The sequence below is a fragment of the Falco naumanni genome, chromosome 8, assembly GCF_017639655.2.
Source record: "Falco naumanni isolate bFalNau1 chromosome 8, bFalNau1.pat, whole genome shotgun sequence".
NCBI classification, from domain to species: domain Eukaryota; kingdom Metazoa; phylum Chordata; class Aves; order Falconiformes; family Falconidae; genus Falco; species Falco naumanni.
The window spans coordinates 35528861-35552468 of record NC_054061.1 but is presented as its reverse complement, the minus strand read 5'-3'; the positions used below and the strand labels follow the sequence as shown (position 1 = coordinate 35552468).

General features: G+C 45.5%; 1 protein-coding gene across 1 annotated transcript in view; it reads left to right on the top strand.

Moving 5' to 3' along the window:
- Nucleotides 1-23608, top strand: part of GLI2 (GLI family zinc finger 2) — a 199470-nt gene that overhangs the window by 135320 nt on the left and 40542 nt on the right. Inside the window, exons 4-5 of the mRNA XM_040604855.1 lie at nt 21335-21537; nt 23261-23452. Coding sequence (XP_040460789.1) covers nt 21335-21537; nt 23261-23452 — 395 coding nt within the window. The remainder of the gene's footprint in view (nt 1-21334; nt 21538-23260; nt 23453-23608) is intronic.

Here is a 23608-nt window from a genome sequence, read left to right as displayed (position 1 = left end):
TCCCCACTTTCTGCCAGGGCCTCTTGGTCGTCCCCTCCAGCCAGGGAGATTCGTGACCACAGCGGATAGCGGAGGGGAGCTGGTTGCTTCGCATGCTCCTGGAGCTGCCTTTGTGCATTATCAGGCATGTGTAAAGTGCCGTTGGCTAACCTCCGTGGGCTACGGCTCCCATGAGGCTGCAGCTGTGATCCCATCAGGTGGTTTAGGATGGGACCCCAGGTAATGGTTGTTCCTGCAGCAAGGCCGCCGCTTGGTTGAGCCACAGAATGTACACACTAATAAAACCTGTGTGTTTTCATATTTACTTTGCTACCGGAGTAGAAAATCTTTGGCAGGTCGTGATTGATGGTACTGTGCTGCTTTGGAGATAGAGCTAGCTCCCTCCGGAGTCAAAGCAAACAGCTGCTCAGAGAGGCCTTCTTATGTGTTTTGCAAAGTTTTACGACTTTCACCAAATAGATACATTGCTCATTTGGGAAACAGGTTTGGGGGCTCCCACATCCAATTTATTCTGTCCCCTTCTTTCCCACATGCTTCTTTTATTTATTTAAGAAAATAAGAATGTGTGAGTACGCGATGGTTTGCAGAGGCTGGTCTCCTCCAGAAGGCTGGTTCAAACCTCTGCCTGGTCTGTAATTAGCAGGAGTGTGTTGCTTTTAGGTGGCTCTTTGGTAACCTACAGGAGGTGATGTGGGGAACTATCAATACCGATCTCACTGTAAAACTACCAGGGCTAATACTTGATGGTCACTTGATCCGTCTCTGGGAGACCATAGATTAAATACTGGGCTGCTGCTGTCCTGTTTTGAGAGCTGGAAAAATGACTTTAATTCCATCTGTGCTTTAGTTTTCCCATTGCTAAAATGCTGCTACAGTAACACTCACCTTCCTGATGTTTTGAGAGCTAAGAAAAGTCAAGTGGTCTGTGATTCGTTGAGCTCCCTCCCCAGAAGGGGCTTGTGTCAGGCATCAGGAAAGAGGTACACAGCGCTACCTACCTGTGCAAAAGACTGAGAAGGTACACGCTTAACATCTTCTGACCTCGGGGGGAGGACAGACTGATCAGGTCTTCAAAAAATGGGGCAGACTCATCAGGGCTAGAATGTTTCTATAGGTTTTTCCAATCTGATAAAATATTCTGTAAAAAAACCCACAACACCCAAGCAACCAAACACAAAACCCCACAGCTTTCTCTTTTGAATCTTTTTAACAAATTTCAAGCATTTTCCATTATGAGAGAGATTTGCACATCTATGCTATTCCTTAAATCGAAGATAGTTTCATCATGTGTGTTTAGTTAAATAGCCTTCAGCATACTTTGAAAAACTGAAACCTGAAGTCCAGAGGGACCTGAAGGTGCATAGTTTCAGAGTCATTAAACTATGCAGCAAGACAGAGATTGGACATGGAAACATTTGGGTTGGATCTTCAGTTGCTGGATGCCAGTGGCTTCGCACTGGAGTGAGGGGCCTCGGTGAGCTCAGATAGAGTCATGCCTGTTAGCACCTAGTGAAGATCTGGGCCACCAAGTTGCTGGTGCTGTGACACCACAACTTACTGAATGAAAAACTGCAGCTCTAATTTAGCCTAATGACCACCAGAAGGGTAAAAACAGCTAGGAGATTTTAGTATTGAGAACAAGAGCCTGATCTCTGAGGTCTTTTATGTAAACCTCTGGCTTGTGTTCGTTTAATATGATGTCACTCTGTAATCCACCATTGCTTTTAAATGTCATTCTCAGAGCTTCATGTCAGCACGTTTTAAGTGATAATCCCTTTGCTTACCTCACTTTATAGTAGATTAAAAGTGACTTCATGCTTCCACCTTATCCGCTGTTAAGCTTGTTCTTTAGGAAAAATTTATTTGATCTCTGTTCTCTTGCTGCTTTCTAAAGAGTTTCTAAACAAAGAGTGTGGCTCTTTCAGAGGCCATCTCAACGGTGTTGCCCATTTTGCATTGCTTTCAGCATCCTGTGAAAGTGGATGAACATTCAGTGCCAGTCTCCTGTCCTTTTAAACTCCAGTATTATAAATTTGTTCCTCAAGTTTTCTCTCATCTAAATGTGGAGCATCACTCCTCCTGGCCTCTCCTTTTTCTTAATCCTAAATAAATCCCCTCTCCAGTTGGTGTTTCACCTCTCACTAGTTTCTTACAGTCAGGAGGACAAGAAATGATGAGACCTGTTGCAGAGTTTTGCGCCTCTGTAGCACTTTCTCCTGTACAGCACAGGGGTGTGTAGGTTCCCCCTTTCTGGTCCTGTATCTCCTGGTTGAACTTGAGTAAAAGTTCGACTGTATCCTGTAGTAAATCCTTTCTCAGTGTAAAAAGCTCTCCATGCAGTTCACCTTCTTAGACCACTTATTTTTCTCTCCCTGTATTTCACCCTTCTGCTCCTAGCACACCTCCTTGTGTAACACATCCCTCCAGATACTTGCTGCATGTTGCCATATCCTCCCTCCCCACACTAATGAACTGCCCAGGCTGCAGCCCGCAGCGTATACTCAAATATCAATCTGCTCTGTCTCCTCATTTTCACTGTGTTTCTCTGAAATCCTTCCAGTGTGGAGATAAATGGACAAGACCCATCCATCCCATTGGCTTATGAAATGAAGCCTGTGGCACATCACTTTTCAGGTGCTGGTTAATCTGGGTTCCCAGCTACCAGTGGCCACGGGAAGCAAATAACACAAGGTGCCGAGAGATAAAAACTAATGGCAGAAATGCTGGCTGGTGATACTGGAAGAAAAATGTAGGATTTTTAATGTCTGTACAGAGCGGAAATTTTCAAATCTCATCCAAAAGTTCCCCCCACGCAACAAAGAGCAGAGAAGTCAATTTACCCTGGAAGGATGAAGGACTGAGTCAACTCTGCTGGGATTAGAACATGTGGTTCAAGGGATCCTAGGTATTTCGGGTCTGATTCTCGGACCACCCAGATGGCTGGGGGGAAAGGAAAAAAAAATAATACTAATAAAAAAAGGACCCTATTTGGCAGAACTGTGGATCTGGATACCCTGCCTGCAGCTAACACCGTGCACACACATCTGCACAAACGGACAGGCAGAGCCGAGTGCTGTTACTCTGGCAAATCTCAGATCTGCAGAGCGCTCCTGCGGGAACGTGTGCGTTTAAGTGGGCTTTCTAGATCCCTGGCTTTGACATTAAACCACGTATGTATGTTTTTCTTCTGTGTGCCAGACCGTTTTGAGAATTTGTGATTTTACACAATTTTCTGCCTTGGAGGCTTTTTGCGCCTGTTCTTTTATGTCTCGCCGTTGATATTAAATAGACAACTAACAGCTAAAATTTAGAGCATTACTCGAGGGTCAAATTTTAAAAAGTGCCTGTATGATTTCAGATTGTAAATCCCACTGTATTGGGTCTGGCTAATAACATTACTTTGCAAGTGGGTGTTGTGGATTTCAAAATAATGTTGAGCCTTAGGGTGGGCTTGTCAAGTGTTGGTAATGCAAAGGCACAGTGGATTTTTCCAATATCCTGGATCCCAGTTAATGCCTAACTCTCCCAACCTTCATTGACACTCAGGACTCCAAAGCCAACCCTAGTAAATGAGGTAAGTACCTAAAAATTAAGAAAATGTTTGGAATGGAGTTAAAAAGCACAAACATGTTAATGAGGTGCCTTGTGCATGCTTGGAGTCCAGTATACACAGCCAGGTCATACAGCTCCTGTAGGACTGGTGGGGGAATTTTCTGCCCTGTCTCCTCTCCTTTGCAGGAGCATGCACACAGCAAACCTGGTGGGAGGATGTGCTATGGAAAAAGTATATTCAGGGTTAAGTTGATATCAATTGGCCAGACTCCACTTCAACAGCAAGTTTACTGCATTCCCTGCACTCAGCTTATTGGCACGTATGGGGTTGGGTTCTGATATAACTGATCGTGGTAGCTGGTAGTGAAACTAGATTATGAGCCTTTTGATGATTTTTTTAAGCTGATACTTGTGGGGGTGGGGTACACACACCTTACAGCATGGCAGGAAGCTGGGAGGTAGGAGATATCCTTTTCTACCCCCTGGGCAGCAGCAGGACTGTACCATGGTCTCCCCGCTGCTGAGTACCTGCTGTTAGATTAAATGTGACAGTTAGGCTCCACCACCACCTCGTGCCTTTTCTTCAAGTTCACGGTGTGGCAGTATTTCTTTTGTACAGCAGAGGTATTTCTTCTAGCACAACTCATTTTACGTGTCTCATACCTCTCCCTACCCCGCACACACATACCCAAGCCACTTGTAACAGCACGTGGGTGCGGTCAGGCATGCCTGAAAAGATATTAGGGTTGTATGAAATGCAGTCACATTGAGCTTTTTGAGTTTAAGTCGCTCTAAGAAATAAATGTGTGTTCCTAAATCCTGTAAGGGCCTTTGAAATATTTCCTTTCGATCCCAGAGAAAGCATCCTAGAGAACAATTTGTTTTATTCCTCCTCTTGCCCCTTCACAAGAGGCTTTCCTAGCTTGGATCTGGAGCGACTTACGTGGCTTTTGATTTGCAAACCAGCAGCTGGACAATGGTACCTGCTGATAAATGCTTCATCTGAAAGCTTCTTAAGATCCCACAGGGTAACCACACATCCCAAATTACCACTGGTAGAGGAAAGACTACCAGAGTGTGGTTAATACATTAAAAACAGGAATTTTTTAAGCTTACAGTTGTATTAGGGTGATGTTCTTACATGCATATTCTTGTTTGTGACTATTTGACTATTTGTCTTCACTGAGTTAAAACACTTGATTTCATATGCTGTATTTCATCCCAACACAAGTGCAGTACAGTATTTTACAAGAGAAAACTGCATTGTAGATGGCAAAAAGCAGGGTGTAGAAAGATAGGGTGATGAAGAAATTAATGCATTCAGTCATCTAATCAGTAAATGTAAGGAAGATTAATCTAATGGGGATTAGCAAAGAAGGATAAGAGATATTTGTAGAAGATATTTGAAAAGAAATTACGAGCTTGTGAGGCAGAGAGACATGCAGAAAGTGAACTAGGCTGTGGAACTACTTTTAAGTCTCTCCCTATTCAGGAAAACACCGAAGTATATGCTTAATTAGAAGTACCTGCTTAGGTCCGTTGGCTTCAGGGGAACTCAAATGCATGTTCACATACTGTCCTGGAGAGAGGTGTTCTTCTGAAGATGCCATAAAATAGAAATGTTTACTAAGTCCCACTTGTATATTCCTGCTGTAAAAATAGTTTGTAGTAGAGATTTTTCTTGTACCAATGTGGACTTGGCAGTTGACTTCAGACTTGTTATGGTAATGGATTATTTGCTGGTATTATCATGAAGGACTCCAGTTATGTTTCTTTAGATAATTTTGGCAAAGTAGAAGTCAAGACCTAATGAAGGGAAACTAGAGCTCTGTGGTTACTTCCCCATAATGTTGCTGTGAGTCCAGCATCATCATAGAGATCCCAGAAGCGATGTCAAACAGGCCAACCTGGAGGAGCCTAGCTGCAGTGGTACCATGAGGACTAAATGTCCCAGTGTTTGCTTTCTAGGAAGAGCAAGTTTTCAAGGAATTAACTCTGTGTGAGGTGCTGCTTTGAGGAACTGATCACCACTCAGGTCAGACAGTGCGGTGGTCCTGTTTGTTTGAAGAGACCCTCAAGGAGTCAATGACTAGACTTATCCACTATTTTGTTCATGAAAATAATGTCAAAATGAGAAATAAGGGCATTCTGCTTCCTCCCCTAATTTGAAATATCATCTTGAATTGGAAATGAAACAGTTTTTTAAAAAAACCTTACATGCCTCAAAAACATGATTTTTGATGTTTTCAGTTCTTTGGAAGAACTAAAATGAGATCTTTGCTGCTGTTTTACCCCAATTGGGAGGCACCCATTTTGTGATGGTGTCTTCTGGGGGTCAGTGTACAGCATGAGAGTTATCATATGGTAGGGACCAGGTCGGGGTGAAGAACTATTTTCTGTAACCAGTGGGAAGGATTTTGCAGTCAGTTCCCAGGGGAGAAATCAGATAAAAGTTATTTCCAGCTTTTTCCCTTTTTTCCTAGACCTCCAGCCCAAGTGTTTCTCTGTAAGAAGTAATACCAGGAACTGATGAAAACTGAGGTATCTGCAAAGTTCTATCCAGTACTTTTGAATGCTTAAATAGTTATTACCTGTTCATATATTATTTCCAGTAAAAGTCTCTAAACAGAGAAATGATCACAGTGAAATCAGTGTCGGCAAACCCCAAACCACTTTATTAACTTGAAAACACAGAAGACTTCCAAAGTTCAAATAATTTTCTAGCCATCTTTGAAAAAGAAATTGTACGCGCACACAATAACCAAACCAATTTTCAGGTTAGGTCAGGAAAGTTCAAATCCTGCCTCAGGGCGGACAGCAATGAGATGACCACAGTGTAAGAGACTAAGATGGAATTGAGCCAGGGTAGATATTTTACAACCCATGTCTTTTTAAGAGTCCCACAGGACCTTTACTGAGGACAAATGCAGTGGACTTTTGAGCTTTAGCAGATAGGAATGACGGCCGCTCCGATTACTTACCAGAGCATTGTCACGTGGCGTTGCCTAATAAGTCAGAGGGAAAGGCACTCTCCCACCAACACCACTTCCTCCGTGTCCTGGGATTTTCTTTGCAAGTCATCTGTTCAAGGCTTGGCTAGGTCTTGACCTCTCTTGGCATGTGAGATCTAAACCTGGTATGACTCCAGACTTCCCTCAACCGCGTCTGGCTTGAATCCTGTCAGTGCCCAGATGAGTGTTACCGCAAGAATAAGAAACTCTTCAAAGGTTGGTTGCTTGGTTTGTTTGTTTGTTTGTGTGTTTTTTTAAAAGCCAGCTCCTGCCAAATGTGAAGAAGGTAGGAGCGCTGTGAGCCGTAACTTCTTTCCCTTCAAGTCCTGATGTGCTGCAGGACCTCAGGATCCTATCAGCCTGGTTTCTCCGTGTTCAAGCTCTGCAGAGCAGGGTTTGCATTTCTGGTGAATTATATGACGGTTTCTGATAAGGACAGATGGTGAGCAGAGACTTGGACTTGGTTTATGCACAGATGTCACATTGCTTCAGGTATGTCACACTGGTGCAGCAGCATATTGGGTGAGGGACCTTTCCCAGGGTGACTCAGTGAGTACATGTCACCAACTGAGGGACAGAAAATTCCTCGAGCTGCCTTGCACTGAAGAGCAGATCATGCTTCCTCCAAAATCTTGCACTAGACGCAGTGGTTTCTTATCCCTTCATTTGGTTTTTGACTATGTTGCCAAACTGGCCTTTATCCAGACTCTGGTTCTGTGATTGATTTCATTGCTTTGCCTTTCATAAACCCAACCCCAACCGTACCAGCTCTGTGTTCGTGGGTGACTTTTCTTCCAGGCAGGGCAATTTTGAGGTTCACACATTCACCAGCAAAATCGCTGTGATCTGTGAACTTCCAGTTCAGTAAGGATTTGTGCATATGTGTGTTGGGGGGTGGGGGTGTGTAGTCTTCCTTACTACCCAGTTCAAGGTCTCAATCTAATCTCCTCTTCCTGTTAGCATCCTCAATGGGTGAAAGCTAGGCTGAAAGGTAATCTCCTTGCCTACAGTGCATCATGGTCTGCACCCCGCCTGATTGCATTTGAGTTTCAAATGAAAAAGCCTCCGGAGTCCAGGAGCAAATCTTCAATTAAAGTGAAGCTGGAGACTTTTAGAAGCTGTTCCTGAAGGCTGAAGGTAGAAGATAGAGATGGTGCAGCCAGGGAATCTGGCATTGTTGGGAGTGTCACAAGAGCTTGACAAATATGCTGGTAAAAACCAGGGTACAATAGCATGAGCTGCATATGTTCATTTTTGGCTTTTGAGCTACTTCATAGAACAGCAGAGTGAGAGCTTTCAAGTGGGACTTGTGTAATTAAAAGTTTATCTCCTACCCGCAGGTCTTTACAACTCTTCTTGAACTTGCTCTGTCCCTCAGATACTCTATGACTGAGCTTGGAAAATGGTCTGTGCATTCCTGTACCTTTTATAATTGGCTAGGAAGTCTTTTATAGCAGGCGTGAATGGTTGTTTTAATCCTTACAGCATTCATGAGTACCAAATGTGTACTGCAGTGCTGGGTAGGAGTAATTATTTTGCCATTACATTATGAACAGCTTTAAAACTTGCACTGTAATATGATGTGCATAAAGGGAATTGTTAATATTAGAAGTTCAGTTCTGGATAGGTTAATTTCCTTGGTTACTAATAACGCTATAGGTTATTTAAACCATAAGACATTTTGAAAATCCACTTCATTTTCACCTGTTAAGTCCTTTGCTTATTTTAACAAATCAAGCAGCAGATACAACTAAAAAAACCCCACAGACATGCAAAGTGAAGGACCTTAAGTCCTATTTTCAAATTAAACTTCAAACCAGAAGTATTTACGCATCAAAATTCTATCAGCAGCTAATCCAACAGTGAATGCATGTAGGAGCTTATACTCCACTGAAATCCACTTTGGTTGCAAAAAATGCTTGAAGGTGCAGAAAGATGACTGATGGGACTTTCAAAAGCTGCTACCACATAGAAAACTTCACTACTGGGATTTCAGCATAGCTTTGATTTCCAGGGCTGGTTTGTCCATCACTGTGTTGTCTAAACAGGTAAAATAACCCACTGCACCTGAGCAGTTCTGTTTCCTCATTCCCAGACCACAGTACAATGGCCCTGTGTTTGCCGTCTCCAAAACTGGAATGAAATATTCAAATAAAATTTTGTGCTGAATTATTAAAGCCATGGCAAATGTTTTCATAAAATTTGAGTACGTTTAATATCCCTTCTCCTGAATTTTAAATAGAATGAATACTTGGTGACTTAATTATCCAGCAATATCTCTTTTTTAGATTTTTACCTTATATTAATAAAATGAGTGTATTTACATAGTTCCAACCTAAGCACATCTCATTTTACTGACTAAGTGCATCATTTAAAGGGCACACATTGTTAACACCTTTTGGCTCGCCTGAGATTTTACATCATGCTACACACTGAATCCCATAGGGAACTTTATCCAATGCAAAAAATAAATAATTCTCTCTATCCTCCCTGACAAAATGTTTTAGAAAATCCCCACAACTCTCTGGTCATTTTAAACTGTCCCCAAAACATACCTGCTTTCACTGAGGTTATATTCAGACTATTTGGAGTATCACCTCAGACAGACTTTGGCTGCTGTTGTGGAAAGCGATGACTGTAATGTGTGAGTTGAGCACCTGCAGCTGGCCATGCAGGGACAGCAGCCGCCTCTTCCTTGGCTCTGCATCCTTTGGGGGCTTGGCAGAGTGTGCAGAAATGGGGCTGGAGGTCTTATCCCTCTCTTTACTTAGATAAAAAAGCATAAGCTGGTGTTTGGTGATGCGCAAGAAGGGTGTTTATTGAGGTTCGTGCAGTGATGAGGAACCTCCTACTTCTGCTGCTGGTCCAGCAGTATGGACTGTCACCAGAAGCGTGAGCTTGAGGAGGATGTCTGGGCGGCCTTTGCTAGCACTGATGCTGTAAAAATCCCCTTGTTTTTCAGGCATCACCCAAACCCAGCTGCGATTCCCTGGAAAGGAGAGGGTAAGGAGTGGCTGTGCCTCTGCTGTTGCTGCGTTTAGGAGAGAAACAGCTTCAGTGTCTTGGCATCAACCTGGAACTTTTGGGAATTAGTTGTGACATCTAAGATTGGGTTGGGGTCATTTAAGGCTCAACTGAGGACTGTAGATACTGAATTTCCTACCTTTACCCAGCTGAGCTCAGTGCCCAGTTTCTACTTGAGCCGAAGGAAGGTTTGGGGCATCTACAATAGGTGCAGGGCACCAAGCAGGCAGAAAGGCAGCCAGGAGTGGTGGCCAGGGGAAGCAAGGCCATGGCACAGCTGTGACGATGGAGGTCACTGGTGAGTGGTGGCATGATGATGAGCTGTGCTATGCTCAGACCTCCTCTCCTGCCAGGCTGGCAAGCACCAGAGCTGCTAGACCCCAGCACAACCATGGTGGATATTCAAAGGCAGGCTCTTCGGCCTCAAAAGGCCATGTGCGCATGTGCATTGCTCTCCAGCTAAGACAACAACGACTCTTTGAAATGTTTTTCTGCATTTGCATTTACAAAAGCTGGATAAGCCTTTTTTTTTTAAAAAAAAAAATATCTGATAAGTAGCAGGCAATTGAATTAACCACTGTTGACTGTATTGCTGTCTTAACAAACTCCATCTGTATGGTCTCCCTTTGTAGACACAATTTTATAACTTAATTTCCCTACCAAAACATCAGTGTTTACTTAGTAAGAAATCTGTTCTTTGTCAGCTTAAAACAGTGATTTCTTTATTACCACTCTGCACAAGGAATGACAGCACAGAGTTGGCACTGGAGCAAGTCTGGTTGAGTCTACAACGTTGTAATGGAAACAGGGTGAACCGAGGGTCAAGTATAATAGGATTTGTATACAGAAATGTGTCTGCATAAGGAATAGCTGCATGAGATAAGAGAATGAAAGATGAGGCCGGCAGGTCTCCCTCTGCATGGCAGTGGGAGGGAAGTGTCACTGTACGTATATGGCACTGCTGACATGGGAGACGGGGTTACCTCTGTGCTGGCATAGCAGAGATGCCTAAATCGCACGTGTGTGCTCCAGTGCTAGCTGACATCGGTGGGTGGTGGATGGATCGGGGCAGTGGTCGGTGATTACTGTGCGGATGTCTCATACGTAAGTTTTATTGATTTTAGGAAGCATAGGATCAATGAGGGGTTTTCAAGCTATTATAGTCTGTGGCTTCCCTAAATATTTTCCAGCAGGGCTGTCAAACATCGTATAGCGAATTTGGTCCAAATAACAAGAGGCTTGCAGGGGTGTTTTCCTGCCTTTCACAGCACCTGAAAGATTTTTTTGTGATTCCCAAGGGTTTTGCAAACCACAGGTTGAAAAGCACTAGTGTAAACTTTCAGTGATAAACAGCTGGGGAACACCAAATTCCTACTCTTTCCTTAATAAACAAGTTATGTTTTCCTGTATCATTGGAAAATTGGAAGAATAGGAGAGCTGCTGTAGAGAATGACACCAATGGATCTGGAGCAAAAGAGTTTTGGAAAGAAGGCTTTTTGGGTGATATGTGGATGACGAGATATAAACCACCTCACCCTTTCTTACCATGAGCTGATGATTTTGGGCACGGGGCAGCATCCTGGCTCCTTTGAAGTTGAAGCTGTGCAGTGCAATGAGCAGTGCTGGAGGTTTACCATAGGGCTGGGTTTCTGTTTGTTGCATGTAGTTTCTCCTGCTATAGAGCTTTTGTCAGTCTTAAGCTGCAGGCTAGAGCTGGTAGAGAAACGACAGCTGTTTATCACAGTCAGTTGAAGAGATTCTGCTTTCTCTGAATTACTTGTGTTCATCTTTTCCTTATGGAAAATTAACTCCCAGATAAAAGTTGTCCAGATTTTAAACACATCCACGTTTCATGCTGGATCACTTATCTCTAATAACAAAACAAAAAAGAAAAAAAAAAGTGATAGGTTAAAAATAAGAAATTAAAATTAAGAGCTAACTTATTGTTAATTCTCTTATTTCATACAGAAAACTTCAGACACTTCCAAGGGAAAAGCTTGTTTGGAGTAAAAAGGGCTTTCTTCTCTGCAGTCATATCACTGAAAAACTTTTACCTAGTTCTGCTCTTCACTATATAATTGCTTGCTTTTCAGCATACTTGTAGCAAAGGAAAGGATGGTTAGATCAGCCAGCCTGCTGGATCAGATCTTACATTACATCTTGAGTTCTTTGAGTGCCATTAGCATTTCCTTTTAGAAGTGAAGAAATATTGACAGTTTGGTAGGTTATCTCACATTTTACTGCACGTTAGGGCACTTCAAAGTCTTTATGCAGTGATGGGAACTGTCATGAAGTAGATGTGAAAAGGGCCTTTGGTCCAACTAAACCTGTCAGCAAGAAGATTTAGGGCAGATGGTTATTATTAGAAATCAATGTATTTATTATATATTGTTCAGGAATATTTCCCTTTGGAGGTTACTGTGAGTGCTGTTGCTGTTTAAAATGTGTCATATGCCAGTAAAATTAATTCCTGCAGAAAACCCAGGGAGCCCCAACCAAAAGCTTTGCTATTATAGGAGTGTACGTCTTTTACTCCTTTGTGCTGTGATGCACCAGAGGCAGGTACACAGGCAGCATGCTAGCAGTATACCTGGCGTGTGTGAGATGTGTTTCTGTGCCGCTATCACAATCACCGCTACATACAGAGCTCCTCTGAATGCTGTGTCTACCAAGGCTTTGTAGAGATCTGTGCTGTACATACTCCTGTTTCATTTTATTCCTCTTTGTAAACCTTGGTTTTCTGGTTACTTCCAGTTGGTTACAAAACCTTACTGTTGCTTAGAGAAAGCGCAACATCTTTCTAAAGCCTGAACACCGACGGTTTTCCTTTGTACTTCAGAAAAGAGAAGTACGACATATAATTTTTATAATTAGTTGGGTGTAGTTTTTCCGTCCTTGATGCCTTGTTTAGTTTTAGGATCTAAGTTACAGGACCTTGGATTATGGGAAGAGGACATTCCCAATAGAAAAGGAGCATATTAGCAGCAACATTAATGTTGGAAGTCGCTGTCCTAGAACAAAGATTCATTTTCCATTCACCCCATGATTTACAGCACATTCCAACCAAGTGATTTGGCTATGGTCTTCTGGCATAACATTGTTTGCCCTTTCCCTGACATTTTGCATATAAAGAAAAGTTATGAGCTTCTTGGGCATTCAAGGTACCAGGAAATGCAAGAGTCTACCTAATTTGTTAACATGAAATTATAGATGTCAGACATAGTCTCTGTTAGTTAACGTTGGTTAGAGTAATGTTGCAGCCAGTTGATTGTATTACAGTCATGATGAAGAGGAATGGTCCTTTTTTGCTTTTCTGGGATATGACGGGTATAGAGCCAAGGCAGATTTAAAGTGTAATGAATGAATAAGCATTTTCTATAGTTTGCCTGACTCTTCCATGAGCACCACTGCTGTGGTGTTCTGCCACTCACTTTCCCTCTACACAACAGGTTATTGCTGGCATAACATGGAAAGGGACTTTTCAGAAGTACTATAGAAATGGTCTTTTAAATGTTAAACCCTTCTGTAGCACTTGAATGTTATTTCCTTTTCAGGGAGAAAAGCCCCCACCCAAAAGCAGCATGGCCAGAAGACGCTAGGCGGGGATCCAAAATTCAGATTTCCTCCCCGCACACATGCACTTCCCATTTGTTTTCTCAAGCCCAGTGTCTTCACAGCTACAAGCAAAGTATTCACTTGAAAGTGCTAATATCCTCAACATGTGTCCCAAGGGAAATCAATCAGATGCGCAGAAACGGCTGGTTCACATCTGACACTTCTTTCCAACACCCATTTCCCACATGCCCTCACCAGTGCTGAATACTCTTAGATCTCCCTCAGCTTCCTGCTTAGCTCTGCCATCAGGACCTGGTCCATATCTACACCTCTCCCCATCTCGTTCCCCATCCCACCCGTTCCCACCTCGCTTGCTCCCCCCACACCCGTCATGCCGCTGCCCAACCCTCATCCCCGCCCCGCTCTGCACCCGCAGCATTTTGATACCCCAGTTCTCAAGTTTTGTGACTACTGGAATCAAGCTGACATGCCTGGTGGTTTCAGCCTGAAGTTCACATGCCTCCAGGTTTGCATCGCTCCTTCGGTCTGTCGCTGAACTACTGTCATTGGCTCTTGCACTTTTATCCATGCTTGCTTTCATGCCTTTTCTTTCACTCTCCTTCCATCTTTCTCCCTCAGCTACCTTCCTTGAAGTTCTCCTTCTTAAAATATGCTTCTTCTCTAAAGGCTTTCATCATTAATCTCTCAAGAAACTATCTTAGAGACTCATCTGCTGTGCTTTGATTTATTCATTGTGGGGGTTTTGTGGCGGGTATCTCACAAGAACTGAGCTGGTCATCCTTCTACCTCCATCCCTAAAGGAAGGCTTGTGTGAAAAGGTGGGCTTTCAGAACTTAAATTAAAAGATCATGTAAGTAAGATAATTGGATAAAAAAAGGATATTAGGATCTGAAACAGAATGTTTACTTCCTTTGATGTGCTTTGGGAACATATGTCTGCACAGTGGGCTGTGTGGCTGATTAAGTATAAAACAACCCAAGAAAAAATCACCACTATTAAGCTTAAATCAAAGATCTCTCCTCAAGACACTAATTTGATTTGGGTTTGAAGGTCCTGTATCAACTCTAATTTCTACCTTTGATGTCTTGCTTCTTTATGTGTTGTATAATGGAGGGCAACCTTGCCTATTAAAAATTTGCATTTTTCTTCCATTTTAAAAGCAAATATTGATATTGTTGTTGTTATTGTGTTGCAGTTGTGCCTAGAAGTGTCAGCCAAAACTAGACCTGCATTGTGGTAAATGCAGCACATAAATGCAATAACAGATCATCTGTAGTTTGGAGAGTTTCTAATTTGAGAATCGATTCCTGTACTCACGCTCCCAGCTTTGCTCCCTCCAGATGTTGCCCTAGCTAAGGCTGATGCTAAGGCTTAACCTGTGAGCTTAAGAACGTTAACTTCTGGTTCAATTTAGGTGGAAAAAAAAGTTTCAAGCTCTAAACTAAAATATGTTGTATTTCATAGATAATAATAATAATACTCATGTTGGAATTAAATCTTTTGTTCTTCTTCTTAGTTATAGATATTTTAGATTCAGTATTGAAGTCAGGTGTGTTTTCAAATGGAATGGTCTTTTGAAAGGAAAAATGAAAGATGTTTACCTTTTTTTCCCTCCCACTTTTGAAATAAAAAAATCCTTTTTCTTACCTGAAGCAAATATATTAAATCGACTTGATATGCTAGAAGTTACATTAAGTCTTGAATATGTTTTTCTAAGGAATAGGGAAAAAAATGCACTAAGAAATTGTACCCGCCTTAGATTATGATATTGTTTCCATGGTGTTGATGGAAAACAAAGGAACTGACCATTGGAGACCTGGTTTTGTTGCTCCTACCGTCAGTGGCAGAGTTTCTTTTGACTTCAGTAGTACAGGATTAGACTTTAAGGCACAATTTTTAAAGCTATTTAGACAACTACCATTGCCAATGGATGCAGAGTGGGATTTTTCATAGTGTCTACCTAAATCCTTCTCAAAGCAGCTCCCTAACCACAAATCCACAAATAAGGGATTTAATATTCAGAGATTTGTGTCTGTTCAGGCCCAAAAAAGAATTACTGCAGTTATCTCATCTGACATCTGCAACCATAGGATCCCCTCTTTAATTTCTACAGTAGGAGAAATTATTTTCCCCTACTATAAAACCTCCAAACCTTGCAGAACACTTAGAGCCCATCTTTTAGAAAAACACCTAGTTTTGTTGTAAAGTCTTGCAGCAGCACTGAATTTACCACTTCCGTCCATAAACCCATCTAATGGGAACTTGCCCTCGCTGTAAAAATATCTTTTCTATTTTTTCATGCCTTCCATGCCTCAAAGCCATATTTGAGGGGAAAGGAGAAAATGGGAACTGGTCGAAACATGCCCATTAAATTTCTGCAGAGGAGTTGTAGCATTTTTTGCCCAGCTTCACAGTCTCCATGACAGCTTCTTCTAAGTGAGTGCATTAATTTCTGAACTAGCAAAGGTAGCTCTGATTTTCTGTAGAGTCATCTTTGTGAGTATGAAAACAAAAAGCTAATCATTAAGCTCATTCTAGAGCTGAGAGAGTACAGGAAAAAGAAATAAAATTACTTGTGCTGAACATCTCGGCAGGGGAGGGCTGGGAGTTAGTGGTGATGTCTCTTGTGTCCCCATCCCGATCTCTTCCTGGCAGGAGACAAAAGCTGTCGTATTCAAGTTGATAGCCCTATTTTCGAGCATCAGGTCACTTTATTGGATAATTATCAACTTGTTGCAGTGGTGGGAGAGCTGGGGAGTGTGTGTGATTCCCCGTTGCCTCATTACCGGGCTGCCCCGCACTCCCTGGCAGTGGCTGGGGGGTAGAGGCAGCTGCAAGCAACTCCGTGCTGCTCCTCCCAGCACATCCTCCACTCCCTGAGCCAAAAAAAGTGGGAGGGGAGGAAATCTCTGTGCATGATCAAATGCCATGTGAATTCAATAGTCATGGCCCAGGTTTGACCTCTGAAAGGTACCTTGTTTTGAGGGACCTCACAGGGTTTGATCCAGAGGGTACCGCACAAGTGTCGCAACCTCTCGCCCTTCCTGTTGTAAGGGACTTTAAATCAGAAATAAACAGAGGTGAAGTTGAGGAGCCGGCGAGAGCTGTTTAGACTGAATTATTTAGCATGAATCCTGGGGCATTTTAGGTTTCCTGCTGGATGCAGCTTTGGCATCCCATATGTAACCTGTCTGCCACGAGCAGTCCATTTTTGGGCCATCCATATGGCTCTCCTCCATCTCCTGCAGACATTGAGTGGTGTTCTGGGTGCACAGGACATGTGAAAACCAGGCCAGGAAGTTTTAAGACAAAAGAAAAGCAAGGATTTTTATGTGAGTTTTATATGGGATTGTTAGCTTTTTGCTTATAGCAAAACCCTACCAGGCTCTGATAGCCCTCCCCATGAGCAAGCAGCTCTGTTCCTAGCTTCCATCTCTATGTGGCAGCTATACAGTTTTTTTATTGTACAGCAAAACAATTGCCTGCAAGTGTCCGTATTCCATTAAGCATATGGAAAAGTATTCAGCCCTTTGTTTTCTGCTGAATGAATATATTTGGCATGTAAGTATTAATTTAGACTAGTCATGGGACATTAGTGCTGGTTAATTGTCCCCATTTTTCTGGGGTTTAACTGATGGAGACTATTTCAGAAATATGCAACTTCTTTAACTGTTGCATTCATTGCTGGCTGCCCCTTGCAGAGGCTCCAGACCCACATGTAGCAGCAGGGAGATGGTGCTACCTCTCTACCATGCAAGATTTGGGGACTGCTGGTACATGACCACAGCAGAAGAGTCGAATGAGAAAAAGTCACCCCAGGGCCCTGTTCTCAGTGGCCTGCCCTGGTTTTGCCAGTTGCTGAGGGGTTTCCCTTCTCAGGAGCCCAGCCCAGCTCCTCAGATATGACACTTCTCCTCTGCCATGGGAGCATGAGGCTCCTTTCCCAGCGCTGCATCCAGCTGTGATGCACCAAGCACAGCACGTACCCACCTCCTGTGAGCAGCAGCATGGGAGGCTAGCGCCTGCCGGGCCCCAGGGCACATGCAGGGACATGCTGGTCCACCACACTAAAAGCCACAGGCTGAATTTTTTTGCCTTGCTTTCCAAAGAAAAGCTACCAGCTCCTTTCCCCAGACTTTGGGATGAGACTGTGGAGCTTCAGACAAGCTGGCACTCCTTTCAGCAAAACCCACGTGGCAGGAAAGTTAAGCAGATCTCTTTTCCCTGGTGAAGGGCAGTTGAGGAGTGACCAGCTCCTGGGAAACCATCAAAAATCTCCTAGTGTCCCACCAGCAGCGCGTGTCATGTCTCGGATGCTGGCAGGTCTCCTTGCGGTGGTTGTGCTCCTCCGCTGCTGCGTGTACCTGCTGCCTCATTGTCCTGCTCCACAGGCAGCTGGCACCAGGTAAATAGCGCAAGGATTTCTGCTCACCAAGGGGAGTTGTCCGCTGCACCGCTACAGAACTACTCCGAAAGGCCATCAGCAGCATGCGTGCATGCCCCAGCACCACCACAAGCCCTTAGGTGGGATCAGGTAATGTCTCTCCCTCTGTTAGAGAGCAGGGAAGGGAGAGCCTCTCCTGGGTGGGGGAGGAAATGAATCCAGGCTCGCATGCTTCGTCAGAGATGCAAATTGCTCTACAAGTCCTGAGCATTAATTATAGAGCCTGGGCTTCTTGCTGGAGCCGCAGGGAAAACAGGCCCCTGGCTCCCATTAAATTTAATGGCGTTTGGACACCCAATTCCCTTAGCCTATTTGAAAACCAGAATACCGGTTTCTTCAGAAATATATGTGGTCAGGTGAAATCCCTTGTCCTGCTGCAGACAGCGAGATTTTTATAGCGTTGGCTTCAGCAAAGCCGGGAGCTCTGCCCCAGTCCCGGAGTGTGTTCCTCGTGCCATCCGCAGGATGCAGGGCAGGAGCTGGCAGTGCAGACAGCAGAGCTCAGGGAGCTACGCAGACACCCCGAGGAAGCCAGCGCTGGCACTGCGCACCATTGCACGGCTGCTTCCCTGCACCACGCTGGAGACAGTCCCGCTGCGGGGTCCGGGGCACGGGGACAAGGAGCCTCACTTGCCCAGGAGGTGGGCTAGGCAGGGGGGCAGAGCTACCCCTCCTCCCCCAGCTTCATCCCTCATCCACTTAAGCTGCTGCCTATTAAAAGCAGCAGCTAATTGTTCTTCTTCGCCGGGAGCAGACCTGCGAGACTGCGGCTGCCTCTCGCTGTATTTTTGCAGAGTGCTGATGCGATGTCACAATATGGGAGTCAGGATTAGGTGTGAAATAACTCCAGTGATGCAACTGGAAGAAAAGGAGAGGGGGAAAATCAAACTTTTGGGGAGTTAAGAGCAGAGGATCCTTCTGGCCAAGTGAGCTGTTGCTGGTAAGGAGCTACTGGAAGCCATGTTATTTTGGGATGTGCTGTGCTGTGGGATGATGCTTTGCTGGAATTGTAGGGGTACAGTGGTGAGAGGTGATCCCTGCTTGGGAGAGCCTTAAGGAGACAGACCTGGCTGGCAGTATGGCCGTCCTAGCCCACGGATGGAGAGATGTGGTGAGGAGAGGCTTTAAGCAGAGCCATAAGGAGAAGCCTGTTCCCCAGCGCAGTCTTTATGTGCAGGGCCAGCCTCAGACTGAAACACCACGCGGGCCTCCAGCTGCATGCATTTTGGGGGAATTCTTGATCTTTTTCCCAGTGTTACCTTCTTGGCCAGGGTGGAGTTTTCCTGTTCTGAGGGACTCCAGCATTTCTGCCCAATCTAGCATGGAGAAAATTAACAGCAAACCCTTCATATTGTTATACACATTCTAGATGTCGGCCTCACAGTTTGATCAGCAGAGGCTCCAAAGGCTCATAAACCTGGTAATACATAGTTTCAAGACTGCATCAAAGAAGTTCACAACCCTTTTGGGAGAAGCTGTGAGTACTGATGAAAGAGGGAACTTATTGTATATGTAAGAAAACTTCTTTCATGGCTTATGTATTAAGGCAGGCTCTGTGGCCCAGGGAAGATTGGGGCTGCTTTTAATTTACATCCCCCCTCACTTATATTAAGTCTTCGTCAGAAGAAAAATTAGTCAGATGTTTTCTTAATGACATCATTTTTTTTTAATCCTGTTTCATTTTTTCCAGATGAGGCGGTGGAGATTATTAGAAATGAATTGAAACTAAATCTGGAACAGAGACTTTGATTCACTTCTCCCTCCTCCCCGGTAGAAATAAATTGGTCGGCTCCGTGCTCGACCACCTTTATGAGCAGCCTCGACAGAAACCAGCCCCGGCGGCCTCGAGCGCGGCTTTCCTGAGCCTGCTGCTGCCGTGGCTGACGTCATGGCAAGAGGCACCCCAGAGTGACTTGGAGAGGGACTTTGGTCGCCCCATAATTTTGGTGGCAAAAGGCCATGGCAACACAGGTGGGGAGGTTATGAGGTCTGAAGTTGCCGTGCCATCATAAGTTTGTTTTTCAGTGCTGTAAAAGAAAGCAGGCTCAGTGCTGGTGGGTATTCCTCTAGCAAAACCCCAGTCTGGGTCCAACGAGCGCATGTGTGTCGGTGGCTGCACACCTCCGCAAGCCCTTTGTATCTGATAGGTTTTCACTGCCTTGTATTTCACACTAGTCAGCCACAGAGTGTATTGCTACAGGAAAGTACTTTGAACTATAAATATTTTAAAAGGCATTTAATTTACTACCCATCAGCAGAAAGTGTTCAAAAAGCCACAAGGTTTACTAATTTATCAGAAAGACAGAGAAACATGCAGAAGATCAAACAAAGACAAACGCGCTCGTAAACTGCTGAATAAGTCTGCAAAGCTTATATTACATTTCTGTGTGGTTTTGTTGATATGCAAGTATTACAAATAAATTAAAATACACCTGAGCTGTTGATAAGACAGGGTGGGACTGAGATCCTGAGGTGCAGGTGGCATGTCTGAGCGTTACGGTTGTTTGTGCATGGAGAGACAGACCTTACATGCACTCACTAATGGCATATTTGGATATCCTTGGGGAAGGACCTTTGTAATACTGTCCCTTAGCTCAGCCCGTGTCCCAGATCCCTGACCTCTGAATCCTTATGGCCTCCTGTGTCTGGGGTACAGCCTCATGGGGTCCACATCCATCTCCCTCAGCTTTCCCAAAGCACCCAGCCAGGGACAAACGCCGTCCCTGCCATGACCTGCGTCTCCGCACCAGTTCCTCTTCCAGCAGTCTGTGAGTACAGAGAGCACTAATGCAAAACAGATTCTGCTCTTTTGTTTTGCCTAATGACAGCTCTGCCTCTTTTGGTGTCTAGCTCAGATTTTCTGCTTCTCAGGTCAGGGCGTGTAACTTTTTCTCCCCTCCTTGCACCCTCTGTGGTTTGTTTAAGAGGCTGGAGGGTGCAGTAGGAGACGTGTCTGGCAGATGTCCGTGCGCTTTCTCTTCCATCCTTGCTCACCCTGCAAAAACGGCTCAAGTGTTGAAACATGTCTGCGACCCTTTTTTTTCTTACCTGCTGAATCCCTCAGCAGTTCCTGACTTCTTTCTCAGGTAGCACTTGGCCTGAGGAAGATCTGAGGGATTTAACAGAGGTGGCCCCCAGAAAGCATGCAATAAAACCTCTCGTGAACTTTTGCCCTCTGAACCGTACCGCCGACCTGTCAAGGAGGTTTGTGCAAGCCGTGATGGACGCAGGCGGGGAGGGCTTCTCTGCTGGCACTGGCTGAGCCATGCATGCTGGGCCGAGCAGAGCACGGCTTGCCTTGATCATCTATGTACTCCTTGTGCCGTTTGCATCCTTTCACTGGCAGCCTTGTCCAGGGCGCTGTCTGCACATAGCATTGAACATCAGGATACCCAGGGGCAGTGAGGAGCCTGCAAACCACCCTGTGCAAGGAGATGGTGTGCAGGCACTGCCTGAAGCAGCTCGTGCCCCTTTTTACAGCAGCCCAGCTGGGATGAGCCACCTTGCACAAATACATATTTACTGCAATGAGGGTGTGGGTCTGCAGGAAGCTTGCACTGGCTTCAGACTCCATGAATGCCAAGAGAAGAGTTTTTTTCCCCACCATGTGCTTGAACTCCTTCCTCACAGGCAAAGACGGTGGTGGGGCAGGAGGGAGAAGGGTGGCAGGCGGCTGTGCCTGCCCTGGGTGGCTGGGAGTGACAGCGTGTCTCTGTTTCCTTCCCAGGCCTCCTCCTCTGAGTGGCAGCCCCGTCATCTCTGACATCTCCCTCATCCGCCTGTCTCCACACCCCACCGGGCCTGGCGAGTCGCCCTTCAGCCCACCGCACCCCTACGTGGCACCCCACATGGAGCACTACCTCCGCTCCGTCCACGGCAGCCCCACGCTCTCCGTCATCTCTGCTGCCAGGGGCCTCAGCCCTGCTGACGGTAAGATGCTGTGCTACTGGTACTGCAGCAATTTTGTAGCTCACCAGTACTGAAATTCCCTAAAACCCGGGGATTTACAGCTGCAAAGGCTCTGCAGCTGCTCTCTGAAGTGGGAGAGCTGTCTCTTTTTCTTTTTGGTTCCCCCCAACCCCCCTTCCCTTTAACTACACATTTGTTTTGCATCATTGCACTGAGAAAGCAGAGCGTGAGAATAGCTATTACTGCTGGATCATATTATAAATATTTTGCTTAAAGTACGTTCCTTTCTGCAGTGCTGTCGGCTCTCTTATGAGCTTCCCCACTCCTATGTCTCTACTGGGAGTCCTGCTTCCCCCAGTGAGGGTCACAGTCACTCTGGCTGCCTGGCCTGGCTGGGACTGACGTTGCAGAGATGAGGCAATGCCAGCTGGGTTATCCCCTGTTGGCTTTGTGTTGGGGCAGGATGGCTCCTGTGTGAAGGAGAAGGGACATATTTTCTTCCTCCTTCCTCCTGAGCTGCCCTGCAACAGCTTCTGGGGAAGGCGAGCACATGCAGGGAGCTGGCACGGGGAGCTGGCGCCAGGTGCATGCAGAGGTGGTGGTGTTCGCTGAGCCCCAGCAGACCCTGTAGCCGAAAGCTGGGGACAAAAATGGCCAAACAGGGAAAGGGGAAAATGCATGGCGGCTCTGCTTTCACTTGGGGAGGTGCAAGTCATGTCTTACTTCGTCAGAAGTGCTTCATTACATAGCTGCAGACGGCTGGCTCAGTGCCCAGGGAGCAGCCAGGCTTTGGGGACCCGGTCTCTGCACGCCCGGCAGACCCCAGTATCTCTCGGCCTCCCAGCTGCTGCAGGGGCCAGCGGCCCTTCTCCGCCGCAAAGCAAAGCATCAGAGAGCAACAAGGCCCCTGGTTTAGTGCCTGGCAGCATAAAACCATCTTCTATGGCTAAAAAAACCATCACTAGAGTGATGGGGAAATGCATACGTCTTCTTCCCTCCCCCAAAACGTCATCCAAACTCCCAGCTGCCCGCTGCAGAGAGGTCTGATGTCTGGCGTGCGTGTGCTCTGCCCCGTCCTCTCCTTCCAAAGCCAATTTCATTGTTTGCTGTGAAAAAAAGGCATTGTGTTTTGGGTTGCTTTGCTTTTCCTTTTACTCTTTCTTTTTTTTTTTTCTTTTTTTTTTTTTTTTAAGGCAGTGGTAAATAAGTTAATGGGGCAAGCGGGTGGGGAGGCAGGTTTGAAAAATTACAGCTGGGAGAAAGTGAGCGTAATTGGCTTTGGCAGCCAAAATGGTTTTATGCTGCCAGACACTAAACCTAGCTCTATGCATTAGACCTTGGCTTTAATTTCCTCACGCTGCTATCGGGAACTGGGCTGCATTTGTCTTTCCTTTCTAATAGGCAGAGATGTTAATGCTGACAGGGTTACTGCTGCTGGTGGGCTGGGCCCTCTCCCCCCTCCCCGGGGTGCCGGCTGCGTCCGAATGGGAGGATTATTAGAAGGGGGAACGAGAGATTGTTTATAAATTTGCGGAAATGGAGGAATGCAGAGGCCCCAGCTTAGTTTCTTTTGTCCGCAGAAGCACGCCCAAGCACACGTCACGAGAGCCCTACTCCGAGCCGTGCAGCCGGGGCTGGTGGGGGGCACGGGGTGGAGACGGGGCCGCCAACGTCAGTGCCGAGGTCTAACATTGCAGTGGGAATCTTCTCCCCATGTTTTCCTCCTCATCCGTGGCTCCGGCAGTGGCTCACGAGCACCTGAAGGAGCGAGGTCTCTTCGGGCTTCCCCCACCGCCACCAGGAGCCAACCCTGCTGACTACTACCACCAAATGACGCTGATGGCCGGCCACCCAAACCCCTACGGGGACCTCCTGATGCAGAGCGGGGGAGCAGCCAGCACAGCCCACCTCCATGATTACCTCAGCCCTGTCGATGGTGAGTAGCGGTCTGGGTCCTCCCTGGCACAGTTGAAGTTTGGGGGCAGATGGACTGGGCTGTCCTCCCAGTGGAGGTTGTTATGCATGGTCATTCTGCCCTGCCGAAACCCACAGGTGCTGCACTCTAATTTTTGGCTTAAAATGTCACCTTGTT